The sequence below is a fragment of the Volvox carteri genome, assembly GCF_000143455.1.
Source record: "Volvox carteri f. nagariensis unplaced genomic scaffold VOLCAscaffold_19, whole genome shotgun sequence".
NCBI classification, from domain to species: Eukaryota; Viridiplantae; Chlorophyta; class Chlorophyceae; order Chlamydomonadales; family Volvocaceae; genus Volvox; species Volvox carteri.
This window is the reverse complement of record NW_003307562.1, coordinates 491,797-510,846: the sequence shown is the minus strand read 5'-3', so window position 1 is coordinate 510,846 and position 19,050 is coordinate 491,797. Positions and strand designations below refer to the sequence as shown.

Sequence of the window (19,050 nt, the reverse complement as noted above, 5' to 3'; positions counted from 1 at the left end):
TCAGCGGGTCTCTGCGCACACTCATCACCAATCCATTGCAAGAAGCTTCCCTTCAAGTCAGGAAAATCTAAGAAATGCGTGTGTAGCCTTGGAAGGCCTGGACCACGCTTTCTCACAAGACGAGGTAAAAGAGCAATAATAGCTAAACGATGGTCTGTCGAAGTGCACACTGGAATGGTAGAGGAAGCGATGAAGGGGGTGAGGTTTGTGGAAGTATAGATTCGATCAAGACGTGACCCTCCCGACACACTTGTTTTATAGAAAAACGAAAGGTCGCGACGGGTAGGGTGGAGGTAGCGATATGTGTCTACCATATCCGGGCAGCATTCGGAGAAAGCCTTGGCTAAGGATAAGTCCGCGGGTCTACTCCCTTCTCCTGTGGTGGAATCTAGCATCGGATTATGGACAAAATTAAAATCTCCAGCCCAAAGCAAATGATCATCCTGTCCTATCCTATTTACCACATCGCCAAGAGAATGCACACACGCCTTCCTCTGATCTATCGAGTAACTAGATGTCATGAGGTACAAATTAATCAAATGAATACGGTGACCACACCACGTGAACGAAACCGACGCGCTACGGCCTTGGGGAATGTTAGCCGGAAGTAGTCGTGCCGGTGTTTGTATTATTTTAAAGTCGCGATAAAGATCTTTGCGCACTAGCACTAACACTCCAGCCGTCCGGGCATTGGTCGTGGGGGATTGTGCTATTATATCCCATCCCGGTATCCCTATTTTCTGAGCCGCGAATTGCAATTCTCTAGTGAGAATTGTCAGGTCTCCATCTCCCATATGATGTGTCTCCTGTAAACAAATGACATCTAACCTACGTGGAGTAGAACATACATACAGGAACACGCACGGCCAGGATAGGATTAAGCTGCGCTAGAATACACGGATTGCACGAGGGATTATTAAGATACGTCTGCGAAATGTTCATTTCGGAAAGAAAAGTTAATTGTGTTGTTGGATTTAGTATAGGCGAGTTTATTAGCTGGGCCCCAACGGCTGTACCGATGAACGTCCAATTCATATTGCAATCGCTCGCAAACTCAATCATCATCCCGACTTGCTTTGTCCCGGTTACACTTGCGGCCTGCAGCCTGTGCTCAAGTCCCGGGTTACAAACTGGCAGCGGACCAGGATCATTTCGGAGACGACATTTACTGTGTTCAGCTTAGCCTAACAGATGCCATCAGCCGTTGCAACTCCGACACAAGGTGCAAGAGCTTTAACACCTGGTACCTGAACAACGACGGATCGGCTTATGCATGCTTGAAGACTGTGGGTACTCCAACGACACCGAAGGCTGGTGTTTGTTCATACGTAAAGGTTTAGCGTCGTGAATAAGGTAGAGAAGGTAGGACATGGGGGATAGTGTAACTGCACACGCATGCAGGAAAGATAGCCTAGGCAGGTACGCCCGCTTATGCGTATGTAGTGTGCGGTGTTTGCTTGCATGTGCAACTTGTGGTGCCGACTTCGTTGATGTGGACCATGGAAAGCCGTCAAAACAATCGTTGCATCGCTACCCGCTGGCTTGATGTCCGCATAAGATTATTGGGTAGTGGATTCAAGAGAGTACTTTCCGGTATGAAGGGATTAGACCCGCCGCTTCTGTGGTTTGGCCTTCCATTCTACACGGAACATTCTAGTCTTTAGGGAGAAGGCATTAACTCAAACCCTAAGTCAATCCTTCTCGGGGTTCTATCTCCGCTGGTTTGTCTTCCTTGTCGTCTCCTTTGGTTGCTCTTTCGGCTTTCCCCAAACAAAAGGGAGCTGAAGTCAACTGAAGGGAGTAAACGAACGGGGTAACCGAAGGGGATGACAAAGAAGACAACTTGTCCGTTTTGAAACCAGTGAAGATAGAACTCCGGGAAGGTTTGATTTATAATTAGGGTTTAAGTTAACTCCTTCCGCTTTCCATCCTTGCCACCCTTTAGTGGGTTCTTACACTTTTGAGGCTGATTTTCAATTTCTGAAAAGTGGAATTCTAGTAGATGGTCGCTGGAATGGCCTCTCAAGATGCTGGCTGGGCACTTCAGTGCGCATTTATAGACTATGTGTGTGCCGTATTATACCGCAGTTGCTATAGCATGCCGGTGAATCTTACACAAGCATTCCAGCCAGCACAACAGCTGATTCTGCGTTTTAGGGTTACAGCAGCTGGCGTATACGCTGTTGTTTACCGAATCCGGTGATATCACCGATGTACGAAGTAAATGCTTTGGGGGGAGGTGTGCCTAAGCGGAGCACGGTGAGGGTTGGTGAAGCGGATCCAAGGTGCGATGCTTAGCCAGCTTATCTATGCAGGTGGAAATGAGATTTATGCAGGTAATTCAACCAGTAGGATGGGGTACGTATCCACATCTATGCAGCGTCGACTCCATGAAGGATAGTGTCCATGCATTGCCATTCTTTCAGAGATAGACTGTGCGCGCGTGTGTGTATCAAGTTTCCTATATGCGGTGCATATGCCTACCATGCTTTTGTGCGTCAGTGCGTACGTGCATATGCCGTGAGCTCTGCATTATGGCGGCGTGGGTGGGTGGGTGGGTGATTCTTAGAAGTCTCACTGAACCAGCATGCAAGCATGGAATTCAACGGCTGTTGGACGACGCCTATACGAACATGAAGGCGCTACTCGGATGCCTCGGTGTTATATCACGGCTTTTTCAGAAAAGAAAGGATTGGTGGATGCTGATCCCGTGATACCCAGGATACTACTACTCACAACGAGGATAACCGCATGCTGTAGTTAACTACAGCATGCGGCTGTTGAGCTGAGTGGCAGTGCTGATATGAAACGGATCCGTTTCTGGAGCCTGAGCGCTGTATCTTGCTTTTTATTTCCCAGCGCATTCGTGCATTGCAGGCTGTTTCATATGTACGAGCATGTGCAGCAGTGCAAGCATGCCCTGGGTTGTATGTACTTCCACGCAGGCACGGGCGGGGTCATAGAACATGCACGTCATCTTATCAAAACCATCAACCAGTTGTTGCAACCGAGGTCCATCTGTGACAGATTGCGCGTGTAGGTTCATGCGTCCCATGCTTAGGGCAGATAAGGGTGCATGCATGCGTAAATAGATATGCTTGCTTGCTTTCCAGTAACATCATGTGCCCAAACAGACTTGTGCTATGCAAGTCCCGTCCCCATCCGGCAATCAGCCATATTGCATATCTGGCTATGTTTGTCTGGGATGCTAATAGCGCATCATGATGTGTCTACTACGTGTACCTGCTTGTGTGCCTGTCGCTCACAGAACCTTCACAGACGTCATCTGGGACATACAGATATAACATGTACATACGTAGAAAGAGTAAGGATTCCCTTAATTCTCACTTAATTATCCGCTATGCCTTAGCTGCAGACCGCTGCTGCTGCAGCCATCAGCCACTTTATTTTGCATTGCGATATACTCAGTTTGCGGTGCTGACTGCATAGCTTAGTCAAATAATCAACGAAGAGTTATCAAAGTACATAGCCGGGCACTCGTGATCTTGTTTGCTTAATAGCTTTCGTGATCGGTGGTGACGACATGCGCGCGAATGTGTATATCCTTGGTTGCGTGCTTGCAGTGTAATCGCGGTAGCTGCAGGTCGTTGCGATGACTATGCGTATGCATATGGCCCACCTGGGCTTGGTATGTAATGTGTCACGTACACTGCACTGCGCATTTGCAAGCAACTACTTGCTAGCAGCTACTTGATAACAGCACATGTATACTTACACACACACATACCCTGGACACTATACGTATAATGTGTGGACAATATGTATAATGTGTGCCAGCAGGTAATGTGTGTGCGATTAATGAGTCATCACAGGATCCTCCAGCATGCACGCTCACCCCTTTCGCGTCCACATACTATGTGGACATAGTATACTATGCACAGCAGCTAGCTTGCTGCTATCTACTCTCATCTATCTAATCTTAAGAGTAGATAGATGTGGTGGTAAGGCGTTTAAATTGAGAGCTTGTCCTTAGATATGAGTTTGTGTCCCTGTACATAGAGCTGATGTAGACCAGTCGAGGATCCTCGCTGACACTTTTGCAAATACGGGTTCGTCTTGCTATGGTTGTTGGCCCCGTATTATTGTTATCATGCAGCCGCTGCATCAGGCAATGCGCCCTTTGGGTCGGCTTCCTTGCTCCCAGGCATAGACGTTTGGTATTCCGCTGTAATAACAACAACAACAAAGACATGCAATGTCCAAGTGTTATCGTTTTGGGTTGGGAAGTGCAGGGAAAGCATGGCTAATAACGTTAACAGACTGTCGGCGTGGGAGTGCACTCCATGGTGCAGAAAATGATGTTCAATTCGTCTTCTCGCCTTTACATGTTGCTTGTTGTGTGGTTGGTTTATTTGAAGATGGAGTCGTTTTCAGTAGTGGTGCTTCGGGCAGCAGCTGCTGCCACACTGTAGTACTAGTACTGCAGTACTGCAGTATATACATATATGGCTACCTTCATTCCTTCAGCAGCAGTCACGTGGCTACCTTCCTTCAGCAGTAGTGTGTGCCGGTGAAATCTTCGATCGTCTACAGACAGGGTCATCGTCTAATAGATACGACCAAGATATAGATCGTACATAGATACATTGTATAAAGATGGTCTATAGACCGTGCCATCGTCTAATAGATAGGCCCGCTGTAAAAAGATGGTCTATAGATATCAAACATTTTACAGACGTGTCTACCAGGTCTACCTTGTGTGACAGCAGTGATATGGCTACCTTCCGTGATGGGGAAATGGCACCACTGCAATCTTCCTCCCGCGGAACCCCGGCTGGCGTAAGGATTATGTCAGTCGAAAAGCTGGGAAGTTAAAAATCGACTCAAACTTGTTTATGATATATAACTAATGACTGATGAAGGTTACGCGGCAGAAGTTGAACTCGCGTCCGAGTTGCCATTTCATGTTCGTGCTTCCGATGTCGTACCAATGAAATAGCCCGCTATACGGAGCTCCGTACGGAGCTCCGCTCGAGCGAGTTGCTCCACCCCTCTGAAGTACACCCGCGGCCGCAGCAGCTTAACACATGACGATGCTGTCTGGCCACGAAGCTTCAAAACTTCCAGGCATAAAACGAAGGGTAGCCCCCCTTTGTTGTAACCCATGGGATAGGGGTTACCGACCCAATCAGTGCTATATGCAATAAAAACTGCTGTAAGCATCTCTGGGCTATGGAAAGGAAAGTCTTTCATCAAGCTAGCAATCTCCGTCATTTCTCTAGAGGTATCATTAAACGTGGTAATAATCCGAGATTCAAAATCTCCTGGCCAGGAGTACGAGCCAGATTTTAAATCTCGGATTATTACCCATGGGTACTCGGTCCCGCCGCCGTCTAAGTAGCAAATATTTTTCACCCGGTATGTGGCATTCCGTCATATGGCAAGAACACGCATATTTTATAGCATAGTAATCAAAAACTTAATCTGCGTAAACCTCGTATATGGGCGTACAACGGTCACTAACAATAATCTCGCCATCGCTCGTTATTAAGGGTGTATTTCCAGTGCGGATTAAGGCCAGGGATTAGGGCACGGAAATCCTTGGTATGAGCTTACCACATAGTTTCGTTCCATAGGGGAACCAAAGGTTGGAAAGTCGAGGTAAGTTTGCCAACAACTTAGCCGTTTGAGCAAGTATCGATGGAGGACAGAGGGTTACTCCTGTTAAGACCAGCAAAGCGCCGGACCCCCGCCGGGTCCTATTACTGTGGTAACCATTCACTGGTATATGAGTGTCGGTCATTTCCAACTCCACGACGTTAATCCGCACTGGAAATACATCCTAAATCTCCCTAATCCGTGCAAATCCACAAGATGCTTCCATATGCAATAAGCACCCTGATCCGCGACTTTAAATCCAAGTGGAAACACCCCCTTAGTGACCTGCTGATGGGACATCTTCCCTCTGCTGCTGGCTCGAGGGTTGGAAAACTGGATGGAACATCGCCTCAAGATATCCAGTATATGGAATAATTGGAAGGACTGGAACATTGCCGGTAGTATGTTTTCCAAGTTTTCCAACCGGCAGCAGTCGTTCCAGCCGTACTGCCCCTTCCACCCTTCAAGGCCCCCAACACCCTTCCAACCCTCAAGCCATCCAGGGCCCCAACACCCTTCCAACCCTCAAGCCATCCAGGGCCCCAACACCCTTCCAACCCTCAAGCCATCCAGGGCCCCTCCTGGCGTTCCAGGCGAACCCCGGGCATCACCCTTCCAGTCCTCCAGGCATTCCAGGCCAAGCCCGGGCGCTGCCCTTTGAGACTTTCAGGCGTTCTAGGCTGCTTATGGATACTTTAATGCATCTATTTTGGCCAACAAAGTTTGCGTATTAGCATAGTCAAAACCTTTACCATGGAAATGGAAACGAGGTCGCCGTCAAGACCAACGGCTCTAGTGCTATAATTTAATTCCAACAGGTGCTTGATGCGTCCTTGTAGCATGCGGCGTGGTCGGCGTATAATAAGTCGAACATCAAACTCGAACGGCACATACATCACACGTAGTATGCGCCACCTGGAGCATCCTGTTGTAGCTGTCATTACTCAAAGAGAAATGCATATCGTGTGGTGAACGTGGGTCTCTCCGGCATGGGAGTTGTGATGAAAGGGCTGTGAAGGTCATCTGAGGACACGGACAAAGCGACCCCGAAACGGCTTCATAAGACAAACGCTGGCTACAAAGTTGAAATTATTTAGCATGGAATGCCAGTTATGCAACACAGAATGCCAGCCGATCTAGTCCCGAACCAGCCATCCTTAAGGGGATCCAGGCCTGGTGTCCTGGAAACCAGTCGCCCAGTTGTCCATTTGTGGGTGGCTCGCCCAGCAGACTAATAATCGCTATCTAGCAGTACGCTAATCAACCTTTGCAGCCTTTTCTTAACAGAAAAGGCTCCAAAATAGACCAATTTATCAAGAAGACACAAATATTTTGGTTGTGTCTAGCTAAGTTTTGTCAGTTGCAGAGGAAAACGTACGTGCGCGCCGTCTTTTCGTCCCTTCGCCCATAGCAGCAGGTCCTAGCCAGCAGCAGGCGGACATGCATGCATGGAGTCAATCAAACATCGCCATTTAAAGGCGTATTCCATAACTACCAGTCAAGGAAAATGTAGGGACGAAATTATGAGATGCATAAGCAGTTAGTCATTTAAGCACATGCATGCGTACCTTCGAAACTAATCGATCCTCCTGCGGATAAGCAAGCCGCGAGGTAGGCCGCAGGAAAACGACCAGCAGGCCAGTACGTTCCACTGCTGCTACTTACTCCTGCATATGATGTAGCAAAACTCAGTAATTAACTTAAAGATTTACTAACATAGATACTAAATGCACTGAATTAACTTGCTGTTGATCGCGAAAGAAAGGAGGCAGTAGAAGCAAAATAACGTGGAAAGCATCCCGCCGTCCGTACCAAACAAGCCTCCGTACATGAACGTCAAATAAAGGAAGGCCATTTGAGGAGCTTTTGCGGTTTCAATCACGTTATAGAAGTTCCAGCAGTACATGCCTCATCAGTCGCAGCAGGGACGTAGCACCGATGCATACGCTTTCTGTTATGAACAGGTAATACAACGCAAAGCACTATTTGAACATTGCTTTTAGGCTCTTTAAGCTTATAGCCAGAATGGCAAGGATTCTGTTGACGTCGTGTATACTGTGCTTTATTGTCGCCGAAGGTAAGGAGGACGGATACCTGCTGGCATATGTATCATCAATAGAGTAGGCTCAAAACCAACTATAGAATGCTCTGGGATGATTCTGACCGCAACACGAAACTTAACGTGTTGTTTTGCTGCTGACTGAACGGCGCGCATTGCGATAACATGTCGACACAGGACGGCGACGACATAGTAACAAATTACGACTAGCTACGTGCATGATCTGCGCATACCATAACAGCGCCACCTCAAATCTTACCTATTAATTGTTCTATCATGCAGATATGATCGCATGCATACCTTCCCAGCTACCGACTTATCAGCAGTCTGCCCGCTAACCTTTATACCGCTCGGGGTGTCACACGCAGTTGTCCATGGCTTTGGTGTGCTAGCACCAAATGGACCCGCCGACAATTATGTAAGGACGCAGATTGCGGGAGAGCTGGTTTACATCACGTTGGACAATGTGGATCAGTGGTTGATTCGCGACAGCTACGGTGTGCTGATACCGCTCATGGGCGGCTACAAACCACCCAAAACGGACTCGGGAGGCACACCTGTAACTCCTGGATCCGCCGTACAGTTGGTGAGTCTATGTGAACTTGAGCTCTGTAGCCTAGCGGCAGGATGTTATACCACGACTTTAGAAGAGTAACCATCGGTGGATACACATTGTAAGAAGGGATCAGCTTCCCTGGCATCTCCCTGAGTACTCTTGCCTGGTGTTACATTGCTGCGAACTGCTAGGAGGTGGGAATTCCCTGGATTGAATCTGGTAGCGAACAAATCGCACACCAGGCTAGATGCTGCAAACTCTTACCCCAAATGTGGATGCCTGGGTGGGTGAGAAGTCTACCAGCTGAGTAAAACAAGACCTCCATCTCGGATGGGGACTGACAAAATGTCACAATAATAAATCAACTCACAATCCTACGGGATCTCAAGCAGCCAAAAGTCCTACGGGATATGCCCGGGGGCGCCTGAGGACGTTTGCTCGAGGGGGGGAGGAATGTAAGAAGGGATCAGCTCCCCTGGCATCTCCCTGAGTACTCTTTGCCTGGTGTTACATGCATGGTCACAAAGGGTGGCTGGTACCTAAGGATATGCAATTACCAAAGCGTTTACCAGCTCAATCATGATTACGATGTCGGTTAGCATACTTCAATTTACCATTGCCTGTCAAAGGTGCTTCGGTGGATTTGGAAATCGAGGCATCGTTGGAAGCATCTGCCAGCGGCGGCCACTAGCTAAGGCATCACCCAAGCAAACACACAAAGCCCTCTCTTTCATACACTGTTACCCTCTGCTTCCTTACTTCTACCTGCTGCTGGTGGCCTGGTGCATGTACATCCACAGGACTGCCTCTACAAAGTGAGCACTGGCGACTGCACGCCCGATAACTCGACAATCCTTACCATCATCTCCGTTGCACCGGGGCCCCCCTCAACCCTCGGGACAGCCATATTCCAGAGCCTGCTAGTCATGATCATCGATTACACTGACTGTGGCCTGCCAGCAACGATAAATGAGACCGAAATCCGGACCCTCTACCTGGGCCCGAATGGGGATGGCAATGGGGGCCTTGCCGACAAGTACACACAGTGCTCCTATGGAAGGTTCGGGCTCAACATAACCGCCTTTCGGGTGGTACGTGTGAGGCATCAATGTTCGACACCTATCACGACTACATGTGCCGCCTGGGCAATCTCGGCTCTGGCAGACACTGCCACCAAGGCCCTCATCGGCACTGTAGCCTTCTCATCCTTCAGCCACTACACCTACATAGTGCCACCGGGCCTTCAACCAGTGTGCCCCTGGTCAGGGCTGGCAGTATTGCCGGGCCGACAGACCTTCCTGCAGACATCAGCCAATGGAGTGTACAGATGGGCAACAGTAATGCAGGAGGCCATACACAACTATGGTATGTAAGCACGGGGTGCATGCTTATTCTCTATAACCATGACATGGGTACATGTGTGTGATAAAAGTAATTGAAGAGCAGAAGTACATTGATTTACCTCGGATTTTAGGTATTTTTCCTGACTAGATTTGTAGCAGGTAACAATACTTAAGCTTGGCGAGGGAAGCACACCCTCAATGCAACTTGCTTGCCTGTTGTTGTGTGTAGGTATTACATACAGCAAGACCCCCTGACCCCAAGGGAATACCCCAGGGTAGGGCCATCAGGCCACAACGGACCGTGCATTGCACGGCACTGGGAAACCGGGAAACCTAAGTTATTGTTACCCTGGCCAATGGTTGTGTGCGAACATTTGGCACAAGCTCGCATGTATATAGCTGGCCATAGGCAACATCTTCTGTCTAGACAGAAGATGTCCCCGTAGATCTAGGGGAATCGTCATCGCCTAATGTTGCCTTCTCTTGCCTGCTCAGAGCTTCCTCCAAAAATGTGTTGACGAATTACGCCGGGGGGCCCTTGGACTGAATTATTCATTGGTAATAATCCCAAACCAAGGTCAAAATATGCTGCTCTATCTCCAATCATGATGAACACTCTGACATGCAATGGTGCCCTGCCTATGAAATGCATGATGCATCCATGCACGTGCGCAGGGCTATGGCACTCTTGGCAAAACGGCACAGAGTATGGCGACTACTCCACAACTATGGGCCGTGGTGACGCTTGCCCCAACGCTGCGGAGATCTCCCGCATGGGCTGGGCCACACCTGCGGTCGGAGGTGACCAGCTGAACAGCAGTGCCTTGCTGCCAGGCACAGCTCGGACCTTTACACTGCCTGCCACCTACCTGACTGGCAACAACAACTACGTGCGGGTGACTCCCGATTGGCTACCTGTCTACAACAATACATTAACGGGTCGAAACCTTTACATCGCCGTCCGTGTTGCCAAGAATGTCGATGCTGGCCTAAGCAACACCATATATGCATCCAAGGTCAACATCCACGAAGTAAATGCAACCATGGTGAGGGCTTCATGCCTCCGTAATGTACATAACTCCCTTAAGAGAGCATGGTTCCAGGGGTTAACAGATCTGCTATTGCTTTATTACTGTTTAGGCGTTCAATAAGCGTGCTTGGATTGTATCCTTAACTGTACCATCGACATACATTCCTGCAGGACAATGGCTACCCCACGACCTTCACAAACAGCGACCGCAAAATCCAGTTCATCAACACCGTCGATCCCATGTCGCAGTTGGCAATGGGCGCCTATCAGTTGGTCGTGTATGGGGGCTCCTGGGTCGGTACGGACACCCTGAGGGTGCACCTCTGCCGCTTCTTGGCCTCACCCTCGGAGTGCCCTTCCCTAAGCACCCTGGAAGTCCAGCCACCGCCGCCTACCCCTTCACCGCGTCCCCCCAGCCCGTCACCACCCCCATTCCGGCCCCCTGTGCCGTCGCCACCTCCTTCAACCCGACCCCCCACTGTGCGACCGCCTCCCTCCCCAAGGCCACCCCCCAGGACGCCACCTACTCCTTCAATCCAGCTCCTCATGCCACCACCACCTCCCTCACCCCAGCCCCCCGTGTTACCACCACCTCCCTCACCCCAGCCACCTGTGCCACCACCACCACCACCACCACCTCCTTCCCCCCAGCCACCTGTGCCACCACCACCTCCTTCCCCCCAGCCACCTGTGCCACCACCACCTCCTTCCCCCCAGCCACCTGTGCCACCACCACCTCCCTCACCCCAGCCCCCCGTGCCACCACCACCCTCAACCAGGCCACCCATGAAACCACCGCCTAGTCCGCCTACACTGAGGCCACCACCGCGTAGCCCATCCCCACCCTCGCCAAAACTGTCATCTCCTTGCTCGCCACCTCCGCGTCCACCACCACCAAGGCCGCCACCCCGTAGCCCACCGCCAGGCCCACCACCACCTAGGCCGCCACCACCTAAGCCGCCGCCTCCTAGGCCATCTCCCTCTAGCTTGAAGCCACCTAGTTCTCCCCCACCACGCAGTCCATCACCCTCACCACCATTCATGCCTTTATCTCCCACCGTGGCACCGCTGTTTTCCACCTGGCCTCCACCGGCGGAAGCGAGTAAGTGGGTTTCTCGTGGGGACCTCAACCATGTACATAACCAGTGACAAACAGCCACTATTTTCGAGGGCAGAGACCAGTCCACGGTACATTTTATCGTTAAAAATTGCTGGATGAGTACAGTGTTAACGCTGCACTCACCCATATTGTTGTGCACACACGTCCTTGACGAACTGCATATTTGGGGTCAGGTGCATACGCCTTAAAGGACATTAGTAGTCAAGTCATCACCCTATTTCTCTCTGGCTGCTGTCAGCACCGCTTCATGCCGTACTTTGCACTGCCTGTAACCACCACACACTATTGCCCAGCTACAGCCCATCACGTCATCAGACAGGACGCAGCCAAGCAGTCACAATCCCATAACGTGCCTTCGTCTGTAAAATGATTCGTGGTCTATCCACAGACAGGGTCGTCATCGTTTAATACATAGGACCAAGAACTAGACCGTGTACATACATACATACATACATACATACATACATACATACATACATACATACATACATACATACATACATACATACATACATACATACACTTTATTATTTCAGACATCACTGACTTTCGGTGGTGCTGTTCATGCCATCGCGCCCCGATTTTCGACCCCATGCCTATCTTGCTCCCACAGCCGTCACTTGTTCCCCTACAGATAATGAAGCTTGCCAGACATGCAGCAGCTCCTGGTTCACTACACTTGACCCAGACGGCTGCCGTACATGTGTGCGGAAGACGCAAGGCAGCAACGTTAACTACCCCTGGCGTTGCTTTTCATGCAATAAAGCCGCTGACAAGACCCTCCAGAATATGTGTTTTACCGATTGTGTTCCATCCACAATTTCCAAAGGTACTACGGTTTCCGGTCATAGTCCTGGAGCGAGATGGATAGTTTAAATGCATTTCTTAGCGTCCAAACATTGATATGTATCAGCAGTATATTACATAGGGACGGTCCCTATCTATTATAAGGCGTTGTGGCCTATAGGCGGCCTAAATTGTTACCGCCGTACATGCACGGTGCGCTTAAGCATGACTAATGATGCGACTGCTTGCCATTGCCCTTGGCGCGTGATCAAGGCGCGGATTAGCCACGTGGCGGGTTGTGCTACGTAAGGCAGGCAGGCCTGCTCTGCCGGGAGACTCCCATACCATTATGCAGAAGATGATGATAATATATAATAATATTATTATTAGGATAAATTAATGATGTTTTATTTTGAAATGATGATGTTTATGGTGATTATGATTATAATCACATAATTGAAAAAATATAATTTTTAGTACAATGCCTCAGCCTGAACCAAGGCAAGTATACAAAATGGCGGAGAGGTGGCGAGGTTATGGGTTTCCTGCTGGCCTTTGCACGTCCCGCCCGCTGCCACCGTTTGTAGTATGACAAAAACACCTAGCGCACTTTGTGGTGGTATCGAAAGACACCGATTGAGGCAAGCGGTTTGACAAATAGCAGTTGTAGAATCCACTTGGGCCTCACGCCGATGAATTCCCCAGTACGACTGGGCGACACGATCTTCAGATGACCGTAACTCAAACAGGAATTACTCTCGATCGGTTGAGCAGGCGAATCAGTGATGAAGGCCCCAGCTTTATTCAGACGAAGCCCCTGCCCATATGGGTGTATGGACTTCAGCAGCACTGCGGCATTTGGATGGCGAACTCGACGAACAGTCGTTGCAAGCCGTGTAACACCAGGCAAAGAGTACTCAGTTGGGAGATGCCAGGGGAGCTGATCCCTCTTACATTCCTCCTCCCCTCGAGCGAACGTCCTCGGGCGCCCCCGGGCATATCCCGTAGGATTTTGGTTGTTTTGAGATCCCGTAGGATTGTTAGTTTGTTGTTTGTGACATTTCGTCAGTCCCCGACCGAGATGGAGGACTTTGTTTTTACTCAGCTGGTAGACTTCTCGCCCGCCGGGGCATCCACCTTTGGGGTAAGAGTATGCTGCATCATGCCTGGTGTGCGATATGTTCGCAACCGGATTCGATCCGGAGAGTTCCCACCTCCTAGCAATTCGCACCAATGTAGCACCAGGCAAAGAGTACTCAGGTGGGAGATGTCAGGGGAGCTGATCCCTCTTACAAGCCGCCGGTTTACTATTACTATTATTACTATTATTACTATTACTACTACTATTATTATTATTATTGTTATTGTTATTGTTATTATTATTATAGTTAGACATATAATCATAGTCAGCAAATTTAAACAGGTTTTAGTTAATTACAGCAGTGTTAACATAAACCGAGCTGGACGAACCTACAACCGACAGTTAGGCAACAAAGCCGCGGGCTTAGCAGAAAGCCTATAGGATACAACACTGTTCTGCAGCAGAAGATATTACACTCTATCTGTTGCTTAAGAGTGAAACCGCGCGGACCCTGTGCGCATCCTAAACAGCTCCTCTGGCAACTTGAAGGTCTCCATGCACATATGCCGCGCCGTTCACAGGAAGAACCTGTTCATCAGCAGGGGCTCTACCTAGTTACAGCTGCAGGTGGTTCCTGCAATCCCGTCCTCCTACCAGCAGTACGTAGTCCATCAATCCTGCCTGCATCCTAGTCTTAAGGAAGCTTCCCATTAACCCGGCCCCCTCACTAAGCCAAGCATCTAAGCTGTTTCATGCTCCTCGTCGCCTTCATGCAATTCCTCGTTCTCACCCGCTTTCAGGTCATGATTGGAGCTGTGCACAGTATTGCCAGGATCCTTCCCTGATTGGAACCAGTGTCGCTAAGTCCCGCGACTGCATCGCCTGTGTCAAATCCGCCCTCGAACCCTGGGGCTGCTACAACTGCATGGATGTAGGTTGCGTGTGTCGTTGTGAACAATATTTTCGAGAGAGACACAAATAGAGCCTGAGAGGCGTACATGTCATGCATGCATGCATGTATGGTTGAACTTGATGGGTGGGGCAGACCAGTTTGAGCCAGAGCGAGGAAAATGGAGAGGGCGCTACATACACAGAACTAAGAACGTATACATATGTTTAATGTGTTGAGGGTGCATGCTTGCATTTTGCGATTATTGAGTCCTACATTCGTACGAATCCTGCTGCATAGATAACAAATGTCCTTACAACACCAAATTTCTATTGCTATACTACAGTCCAACAACTGGAAACATACCCACGCACCCACCTACTCCTACTCCATGCAAACATGCACACACGGAAAGCAATGTGGCCGTCCATGCGTGTATCGAGTGCACCCGATTCCTAACATATTCTCCTGTATTTGTAACAACGCCATTGTACGGTAGTGCTGTTTTATAGGCCAGGATACACAGCCGTGGCGAGTGCCCTTCAATGCCATACATGTGCCTGTGTATGCAGGTAACCGCCCCTCTTTCCGACGCTGACGCTGCTCGCGCCACCTGCTTCAAGTGCCTCACCGGCACAACCCTTAGCAGTTGGGAATGCGGCATGTGTGCTTCTCAACCCAGCCCTGCTCAGCGTGACAGCTGTATAAAGTCCAGAAGTGGTCGACGATTGCTGCGAGGGGAATGGAACAAGAGAAGCGAGAGTGAAGAGGCTGATAAATGACCACTACACGGCCTTGAGTAAGGGCAGGGGCAAAGTGCTTGGATACATGGAGGCCACATCGCCAGGTTGATCGGCAATATGGTGATGTAGGCAGGTACATACGGTGTAGTGGTGCTGTTAATCACTTTCGTTCGTTGGGTAAAGGGTAGCAACATCCAGGGCTTATCTTTTGCATACAGCAGTGTGTGTACATGCCTCGTCAGGCATATCGCCAGTACGATGTATAGCCGACATACATGTATGCGCGGTTGAGTATGTTTGTTAGAAGTGCACACCTAATTTATAAACGCTGACACGTGTGTCAGTGTTTGCATGATGAACGGGCGGGCAAGTGTACCTCGCTTGCGCAAACGTGTATATGCGCGCGATTGCGCCTCAATAATTACCTGCGGTAATGTGTACAGAAATGTATGCTTGTATTGACTTGTGGTCTGCATGTACTACTGCCAGGATGAGTGAAGATGCACAGCAGCCCGTCCTGCTTAGTTGTAGGTAAGGATGGCGTAAGATCGATGCAGCAGATGCACGTGATCGAGGCAGCAGAGTTATTAATACGCAATAATATTTTGTAGTATTCTGGGCATACCAAGGGATCTGCATCCGCCTATCGGTATTCTTCTGCCCTAAGGCAGTCTGGAGATGTAGTGTCCTGGGTATCACGGGATATGACATCGCCGATCGGTTCTTGTCTGAAAAAGACGTGATACAACAAATTGGTATCGAGACCTGGTATCCCAGAGACTGGGATACCAGGTCTCGACCCAGGTCCGAGTCTCAGTTCGGCCTGCTGCCGCTGGTTGTTCTGTGGATGCTGACATGTCACAGGTTCCCTGAGTTAGAGAAACGGTCGAGGATGCCCTCAGTGCTGGAAGGGGGATAATTGTAGAATCCTGGGAATCACGGGATCTGACATCCGCCGATTAGTTCTTGTCTGAAAAAGACGTGATATAACAGGAGACCTATAGCTTTCAAGACCCAGCAGCTACATGGCAGTTGTCCAGGTTACTCCCCAGCTGTGGGCTTGGTAAATGCCGCATTTACCGCATTTAAAATGCGCAGCCCCGAAAGTGTGATATATCATTAGGCACGGATATGCCGCTGAGTGCGTCAAAGTTATGATGAGGTTAGTTTAAATGTTTGCCAGCCTGTATGAGCGCGGGGATGTGGTGCTTGTCCTGACGACATACTCTCTAGCTATGGCCGTACAACTTCAGCTGAAGCCGTACACGTGATACAACAAATCCATTAATAACATACTTGCCATTAGCTTTTGGTTTGTGGCAATTTATACCGGATCATCGTATACTTTATCGATCACTATGAACAGTAGGCAGGCATGCGTGTGTGTACTGTAGATAGTGCGGCAGTACTAGTACACATATCGTTGGTAGGATGGTGCTTATAGGCGATCTGGCAGCCCTTGAGCCCGCGGCTCATATTGGGGCGGTTTGCAGGTACGGGGAACGCACCCACGACCATGTAACACACACACATATCGTTGATTAATACACGCTAAGCAAGACACTCTGCTAGCATGTATGGAGGCCTTTCCATCGGCCAGCTACTGCAATAGATGGCTCTGCCATCGTTGTGTGGATTTGTAATTGGACAGGACTATGTCTGCGGCTGCAGGTCATATATACAGCGTGTGTCTACAGACAATAGGCGGGCGCCGATATATGGCTGCCGCCATGAAGACCGGCCCGTCACCCATATCTGGCCCTTGCCTTAGATATATATTTTACATATAGGGTTTGGCACTACTGGTAAGGCGCGACCATTGCCCCCGGGAGAGCCCGGGATCGATACCCATCAGGGTCAAAGTCCTTCCGATGATGAAAGGCATTGCGCCCCTAGTTGATGGACGGTGGTGACCTGGGATAAAGTTATCCTGCGAGCCGACCAGGAATGGAGTTGGGCCGCTGTCGACCCGGCAGATTCCGTTGGATGCTGGTGGTGGGTGCGGAACCTGAGCGATTCACTGAGAAGTTGACTAGGGTGACTGGATGAGGGTGCCCCGAAATACCGGGGAAGGCAGGGTTTCGCAGGGTAGCTGCCACGGGCGAAGATATACCCCCCTGTTTCACACATCATACTGTTAGAGGAAGCTCGCACCCGCGAGTCAACGGGGAATAGGACCCGGCCAAACGCTGCAAAATACTCGGATCCGAAGCTCCCAAAGCGTGGCAGGCCATTAAAGCAAAAATTATACTTCACTGAAGCCATTTGCGACGGTGCTGAAGACGGTGTAGAGGTCATAGGCATTGTGAACGCAATGCTGCAGCAGACTGCAGCCAGCCGACGACAATGACGCCACTCCGGATGTCAACAGCGAGCGGTCCAAACGTCAACGCTCGTCATATGATATGTGAAACGGGGGTTGTATCTTCGCCTGTGGCAGCTACCCTGCGAAACCCTGCCTTCCCCGGTATTTCGGGGCACCCTCATCCAGTCACCCTAGTCAACTTCTCAGTGAATCGCTCAGGTTCCGCACCCACCACCAGCATCCAACGGAATCTGCCGGGTCGACAGCGGCCCAACTCCATTCCTGGTCGGCTCGCAGGATAACATTATCCCAAGTCACCACCGTCCATCAACTAGGGGCGCAATGCCTTCCGTCATCGGAAGGACTTTGACCCTAACGGATATCGATCCCCGGATCTCCCGGGGACAATGGTCGCGCCTTACCAGTAGTGCCAAACCCTATATGGAGACAATTGCGATGGGCCAGGAAACACGGGCGTCGTGGTCGCCGGGGTCGCTGCTGCCATCGGCGCTGCAGCTAAGACTCCTAATCCCACACTCCGCAGCGCAAAGACGGTCTATTTTCTATTCGATCAGTGCTTGAGTAGGGGTTAACTGGTCTGTGTTTGCTTTGGCTCTGCAAGCCCTTGGAAACAGCAGTCGCCCGTGCAATCAGGCTTCCTGTCAAAGTGTCTAAGTGCGCACCGCTTCCTGGCGTGTAAGAGATACCTCTCTCTGGAGAGATTGTGGTGTGTGCGCGTTGCGACATTCTCCACATCCGGCTTTTGTACGAACTAAATTGTAACTCATGGGCGGGGGTCTGGGGGGGGCGGAGCCCCACCCAGCGCCTTAAAGGCAGTTTTCGTTTTGGGCCTAGTACCCTAGAGTAATAAACTGGGTGTTTCTTGCGGTTACGATTCCTATTTGTATAATCGCAATGGTGCAGCTATATACCCGGCGGGAGGACGATGCCGCACTAGAAACCACGCGCAACCTGGGCCTCGCCTGAGCCAGAGGGCCCCTCCTGCTATCTTTTCTTTCCTTTCTCTTTACAGGGTGGTTAAGCTTCACCAGTGGCCTCCTTCCCGAGGCAATTCCCTGCTCTCCCCTGCTAGAGGGGCACCCTAAGCCATTCACCCCATCCGACTTCAGAGTGTACTCTTTGAGTTTGGCAACTCACCACCAGCATCCAACCAAATCTAGCGGATCGACGGCGCCTCAACTTAGTTCCTGGTCAGCTCGCGAGTTGATTTTATCACGTCCTACACCGTCCACAAGATGGGGGGCCACCTCCCATTTCACCACCTCTCAAACACCCGAGAGGTCGGCAGGCGGATTTGAACCCTGTCTTTCTGTCTGCAGTAGTGTAAGGCCCTTGGCAGCCCCGGTTCCGCCTCGCCCTGTCCTATCCGGGATCTCGAACGCAACCGTACAGCAAGCAGTGATTTTTTTTTCATTTAGGGGGGGTCTCAATTTATTCCAACCTAAGTAACAAAGTTGCTAGCGTCGCCGTTATGTATTCCTTAAGAGGNGGGCGCTGG

The 19,050-nt window shown here is 50.1% G+C and overlaps 1 protein-coding gene across 1 annotated transcript; it reads left to right on the top strand.

Moving 5' to 3' along the window:
- Positions 1–7,970: 7,970 nt before the first annotated feature.
- vmp22 (metalloproteinase, extracellular matrix glycoprotein VMP22) lies at positions 7,971–11,756 on the top strand (the record flags this gene model as incomplete). Its single annotated transcript, XM_002950575.1, has 4 exons — positions 7,971–8,264; positions 9,035–9,599; positions 10,253–10,623; positions 10,779–11,756. The coding sequence occupies 4 exons, from the start codon at positions 7,971–7,973 to the stop codon at positions 11,754–11,756; spliced, it is 2,208 nt and encodes a 735-aa protein (XP_002950621.1).
- Positions 11,757–19,050: the final 7,294 nt, after the last annotated feature.